Source organism: Hippoglossus hippoglossus, chromosome 11 (genome assembly GCF_009819705.1).
Source record: "Hippoglossus hippoglossus isolate fHipHip1 chromosome 11, fHipHip1.pri, whole genome shotgun sequence".
Taxonomy (NCBI): domain Eukaryota; kingdom Metazoa; phylum Chordata; class Actinopteri; order Pleuronectiformes; family Pleuronectidae; genus Hippoglossus; species Hippoglossus hippoglossus.
In genome coordinates this window covers 2288871-2295258 of record NC_047161.1, presented here as the reverse complement: position 1 = coordinate 2295258, position 6388 = coordinate 2288871, and the positions used below count along the sequence as shown (strand labels likewise).

The following is a 6388-nucleotide window of genomic DNA, read 5'->3' as shown; positions in this document are numbered from 1 at the left end:
GCAAGACCCTGTTTCTCCACCTTGCACATATTCTCACCCGGGAGCTGAAACTACAACGTCTGTCTCACTGACTGAGGTCACAATGTTTTACTGAAGAATGTCTGAGCAGCTGGTGTTGAGGGAGAGAGGAGCATTCTTTAAAATCTATTATTTACCTGAAAACTCAAGTGTCACAGACACAGAACTGACCCACGGGTGGTAAAAGTCTAATGTGACAAGTTTAAACACAATAAAAACTGTAATCTCTGTATTAGACATGACAAAGGTGGCTCCAGCTGTTCTTACCACAGGTCATGGGAAAATGTACGACTCCGCCAACCAGTGCAGTTTCTGTGAACATATTTCTACATCACTTTTCTTCTAGATTCATAGAACTCACTGTGTGCACTCTCCTAAAGTGGGAGTATGGCCGCAATTTCCAAAATAAGATATTTTCCTCTTTGAATTAAAGATTGAATTGAAGGGAAATAATAGACTAATGGTTGCATGATCATGTCTGAGCCTGTAAGAGCTGCAGATTTATCTCAAGCTGGGAAGGGACTTTGGGAAACAAGACACAGCCACAGTTTGTAATCTGTGTTCACACCCGGGTCATAAACTACAAACCCTCTTAAATAACAGATCCTAGAGTAAGTGTGAAAACTCAGATTTTTAGTTTACGTAAGACAAATATTAATTACATGGATTTGAAATTGTGGTTTGTATATAAATTAAGTAAATATGCATCGTCATGGTCTGAGATTGAATATAACATATGCTTGAAAAACAGAGAAATGCAATCAGGGCTTTGCTTAATTCAAAGCTGAACTAGACTTTCAGTGCAGGGGCCAGACTGCTGGTGCTCATTTGCCCGTTGACTTTCTGGACTTTAATAACATTAATGCTCAGCCAGGAAAAAAGAGAAAAGAAATGTCCACCCATCAACGTCAGCCTCCGCTCTGAGTCACGTCTGGCTGAGAGAAAGCTTCGCTGCAGTTCTGCCACTTATTCACCGCTCGCCGGATGCATGGAGTCCAGCCAGTGACCCGTCAGAGTGCGGCCCCCCCCTCTGACCTCTGCACTGCACCAACACTTTCCTCTTCACATCCAGCTCAGTCCTGATCTCTTTGAGCAGGTTATTCATCTCAGGGACTTTCCCAGATGTGTTGCTGTCCCGCTGGCGACACGATGACCGATGCAGCTCAAACAACCACAAATCATTTTGTGTGGGCACCATCCAAAACCATATAATCACTGGCAGGCGAGGGATTCTTCATCCGCACCCTGATAAGTGGTAATAGGATTTCCTGGCACTGACGCTGTCGCCTATAAGTTATAATACGATGGGCTGTCATGATCAGCTTTTCATACTGAAGTAAGCTGCGATATGATTGGGGTACTGTTGTAGATTCATTAAGGTCCAATGTGATTGGAACTTATAGATTCTATATTTGACTAGACGGGCGTATAAGTCCGCCAAAGGTTGATGAGCCACTTTATCACCATATTGCATATTGAGATCAGATTCATATAACATGTGCATGAGAATGAGAATGTTCCGCAAGATTAAACGCAGGGAAAAAATATGTCTTTTTCAGTTGTGCCGACATTCTCCAGAGTCGAGCTCGTCTGAGGTTTCCTGGTGATCAGCCCAGTTTTGTTTGTGTAACAATCAAACAAAGAGTCGGGGGTGAAAACATAACCTCCGTGGCCGAGGTAATCAGATGAAATGTGACTTTGGGACACGGAGTTCGTCGAGTGCATTTTTCTAAATGGAGGAGAATGTGTCCCAGAGAGCTTGGCAGCGCCAGCTCCAGACAAAAGGTGATTCAGTGAGCTCTCCAGCAGGTAGTTCCCAGTCTGCTCCCGCTCTGTGCCAGCAGCAGCAGTTTAGGAGGCTTAGTCCACATCCGTCTGCAAACCCGCCAGAATATCTGCGTGTTTTCTCTGCAAGACGGCCAAGTTCTGCATCTCCTGCTCTGTTCTGTGTGAGAGGAGCTTCCCGAGGTGGATTTCCTATTGTTGTGCGAAGGGTTTTTACTTAGAAGAACTAGCAAGGAAAAATATTATTGGCCCAGCTGGGAGAACACATGAAAGGAACTGTAGAGCACTTCTTTCCACGAAGCTCGCTGGCAGCAGCTACCGGCGTACTGTAATGAATTAAATTGAATTACTGCTCGCTTACTGAACAGCATCTCCACAGCCACTTACAGGAGAGAGCGGCCTCTGTGCTAGTTTGGAAGATAAGAATCGCCAAACCCTCGTTTGAGGGAGGAGCAAATTAAAAACACACAGTCAACACACCTGAATTCTCCAGATTCTTTCTCAGAAATCCAGCTGTCATTCAAATCTTCCCCTTCATTGTACTGCGACAGAATAAATACACTGTTCTGAAATTGCACCCAATTTGTGCGAGCGAAATGGACAAAGTCTCTCCCACATCTCACCCTGACAAACAAAATCCATACGATACAAAAGGAGGAAGCAGCAGGCGGACTCCCTGCAAACAATACGACTTGAGTAGATCCAGTGTTTCCACGCGTGCTCTCGTTATCGTACCAGCTCCGACGCTCTGGGCCATCTACTGTAAGGACAGCACTTCCATGTAAGAGAAGAGGGAACTGTTGTTCTTCACATTCAAGCATGAAGCCTCCTCGGTGTGGAGAGAAAGGCACCGGGCGTCTGATTCCTTTGTAAACCGAGTGCAAACGGGAGGACGGTGGGTGGATGAAAAACACCAGCTGTCTCCGATTACAAACAGGATGTGTGTCCCCTGCTGACGGCAACTGAACATCCACTCAGACTCGCAAATCAAGGCACCGAGGTAACTTAAAGAAATCCTACACATTTCACATTCTGGCTGCGTACGTGAGGAACAGTGAGTGTTTACAGTCGTCCAAGCTGCGCATCAACAGGGATTAAACTGTGCAGAGGATAAAAACAAGCAGGTTCGAATCCTATCGTTTGCTCATCTCATATAATCTGTGTCTCAATTCAGCGGCTGCGTCTGTCAGACGTCTACGAGGACGGTCGGGTCAACACACCTTGGTTTGTCAACATGTTGGCTGTTCGGTTGAGTTGAAGCGTGACTCTCAAGTAACGAGCGACCACTTTCTGATGGGATCACTCAGGACGGACGTGAACAGCAGGTCTGAACGAGCTCTGAGTGACTCAACTGTCTAATACATCCACATTACTGTCGGGAACATACATACATTTCCAGCAGCCAGAGTTACAAACAGGACTTTGTGCCTGTTTCCACCCAAATACCTAAATGTGAGTTCAGCAGAAAACGTCTGTATTTGTAAAAGCAAACTCAAAATCTGTTTATTTATCCATTTTAGACTCTTTATTAACTGTTTCTTCTGATTTTATTCATCAATCCAATTAGTTTCTTACTTATTGACTTTCTGTCTTTGTGTTCCTTGCTTTTTATCTCTAGTACAACACTCTCCTCTTCCAGCATTTTGGTGTTATATCTTTTTTAGAATTTCATTTTTTATCATTTGATCTTTCTTTGTTTACCTGCCTTTGGTGTTTCCTCATTTCAGATTAATGAAACTTAAAGTTTCTTCAGTTCCTTTTAATAGTGTCTGTGTGCGTGGATGGTAAAGCACTTTGTGTCGTATTGTTTGTAAGAAAAGTGAATATAAGAATAAAGCCTGATTTATGAACTGCTCTGTATCTATAATATAATATCTATATACACTCTAGTGCATGTTGAGCAATATCTTAACTTCCAAAATCAAAACAATCCCATAAACATGTCGGCTGAAGCCAGAGTGCGGTTTGGAACCAAACCAGTTTATCTCCAGTTGCAGCCCGAAGCCGGAGGATCACTTCAACACATCTACACAGTAAAGACTAAACCTGAATCTTAACCCGGCTCCAATCCCCCGTCTCCCTTGTTTTTCATGCTGCATCTAACCAGGATGCGCCCAGAGAATTCTCTTCAAAGGCTTTAAATTGCTTCTTCTTAGACTCCGGGTCCGATGGGATCCTCTCTTCCAGAAGGCCGTGATAAGCAGGTGGCTGGGGAGACGCTTGTCGAGGCTGATGTTGCAGAGCAGCTTTTTGAAAACCTGTTTCAGACGCGGAGAGTGGAACTGCCGTTGACCTTTTGCTGCTCGTACCCTTCACGTGTTAACATGACAAGTTCTCAGCTGCTTCTGAAACATGCAGCAGCTTGCTGTCTCTGTTCGGTGTATGTAAAGTGACGTGGACACGTGACAGCTCTCTACTCACCGAGCATGATGAGGGTGGTCGTGCCTTGCTCGTTTCCAGAGGGATAGGTGGCGTACTCGCAGGTGTACCGACCGGCATCGGACATCCTCAGGTGAGAGATCCTGATGGACGGGTTCTCCAGGCTGTTGTTCAGGAACACGACCCGTTCTTTGAAAGCCAAGTTGGGGAAACTCTGTCCGTAGCTCGGATGGTAAACAGCAATGTTGTCCCTCTGGCCCTCGGAGGGTTCCCATATCCAAGACACCTGGGGGACAGAGGTTATGAGAACAGGTAGTGACTGTTTGCCCAGGATATGAACCAATATGATAACGATGATGATGATGATAGAGAGGATTTAGTTTCAAGCTTTCAAAGTGACATCGTCAGATACAAACTGGCTAAACTGGACATTCCAGGGAGGAAAGAGAATAAAGTTTATCAGTAAATGTTTAGTAAAAGTCTAAAGCGATGAGTGAGAGCAGAGGAGGAAGGTTAACGGAGGAGGAGGAGGAGGAGGAGGAGGAGGAGGGTGGTAACCTAGACGACAGCACAAATCAGTGCATGAGCTCCCTCGTTAGCTGTAGATCTGCAATTTCAGATTTTCTATGTTGACAAATTGCTGATTGATTCCATCCATAACTCCGGGGGGGGGGGGGGGGCAGATCCCACCAGGATCAAATGAAGTGTGCTTTCTGTGATTGAGTCTGTTTGGTGCATGATGATACATCAGGAGAGTTGAGGTGGTTTTAAGACAAGCTGTCATTTGGGCTTTGATTAAATAAATCCTGAGCAGAGAGGAGTTTTCAGTTCGCTCAGATCTCTTCATCTGGTAAATTCAAAGTAACATGAAATGAGCTGCATGAGGAGAAACCCCTGGCAATGACACAAATGAAATATTAAAATATTCACAAAAAAAATGTGACTTTTAAGATTTACACGGTATATTACTGAGGTAACACAGTTCACACAACATTATATGGATTTTTACAACAGACACTGACCAAAGAGATGATGTTTCCACTCCTGTCTGTTTGTTGCTATCTGTGTTTGTTTGTTTGCATTAGACAAAAACTGCTGAACAGGAACTTGATGGAAGGATGCATTATGGGTCAGCGAAGGCTTATGCTCTAATCTCGCCGTGTCAAACAGTGTTTCCCATTAATTATGGGTTGCAGAAAGTTTTGCTTTATACCTCTCATAATAACATTAGAGACCTGGAGGTTGTTGTTTTGCTGCATTGTGTAGCTGTGTGCAGAATGCTCACTCGTGTTATCGTCCATTAAGTTTCCCGTGAGAACTTCTCTCTCACACTTTAGTCTGTGCGCCCGTCACTCTGGAGCGACCTTGGAGCGACTGCATGTGCCTCGCCCCCCCCCCCCCCCCCCGCTACATCGCCGACCTTTCAGAATCGCACACACCAGTACGTACGTTGAGATCCTCGGCCAGAGGTGTCTTGTCTGTTCCAGGGGCCCGGGCTAAAGACTGAGGGGGACAGATTGTTTAAAGGCCGGGCCCCGAGGCTCTGGAACAACCTGCCTGAGGAGATCAGGTCAGCTGACTCAGTGAACTCTTTAAAGTCTCTTCTTAAAACATACTTTTATCTGAGAGCCTTTCCTGAGTCTTAACTTTCTTTGAATATATTTTATTGAGTATTTTACACGGCACTGGCAGTTATACACTTGTTTATTTTACCCGCTTTAAACCTGATGTCTGTTTTTAACTCGCTGCACTTTGTAACATGTGTTTTGAAAAGTACTCTTTAAAAAAAGATTATTATTATATTATTATTATTACATAGACTGAATTCATTATGTAGGATATGCTACAGAGAAAAGTGAAAAATGCTCTGATGTGCCCTTTTATTCGGATCCACCAACTCGGGTCAGTGAGTTCTGCGGGGGGGTCGTGTCCCACGCCTCCACAAACTGAATGGGAATCAGTTTTGTACTTTCTGCACAGTCCTGCTAACACACAGCTAGAAAACTGTTTTCAAATTGTTTGTAAGTTTGTCGTTTTATCTTTTGTAAAGTTTCTTTGGGTTCCTTGAAAAGCAATATACAAATAAAATGTATATATGTTATCAATATTTTTACGAATAAAAGGCGGATGGAACATAACCTTCTCGGCAGAGGAAATAACTTTGACAAACGCAGGAGAGTCGTATGGTTTTCACTGAGCTCGACTA

The 6388-nt window shown here is 44.1% G+C and overlaps 2 protein-coding genes across 4 annotated transcripts in view; both read right to left on the bottom strand.

The window, feature by feature from the left end:
* LOC117770959 (tapasin-like) overlaps positions 1-6388 on the bottom strand; it is a 1175540-nt gene that overhangs the window by 891544 nt on the left and 277608 nt on the right. The window lies entirely within an intron of this gene.
* The window catches only part of pvrl2l (PVR cell adhesion molecule related 2 like), a 220870-nt gene that overhangs the window by 117991 nt on the left and 96491 nt on the right, over positions 1-6388 (bottom strand). For all 3 annotated transcript variants that reach the window (XM_034600878.1, XM_034600877.1, XM_034600876.1), the window contains exon 3: positions 4225-4468. In XM_034600878.1, coding sequence (XP_034456769.1) covers positions 4225-4468 — 244 coding nt within the window. The remainder of the gene's footprint in view (positions 1-4224; positions 4469-6388) is intronic.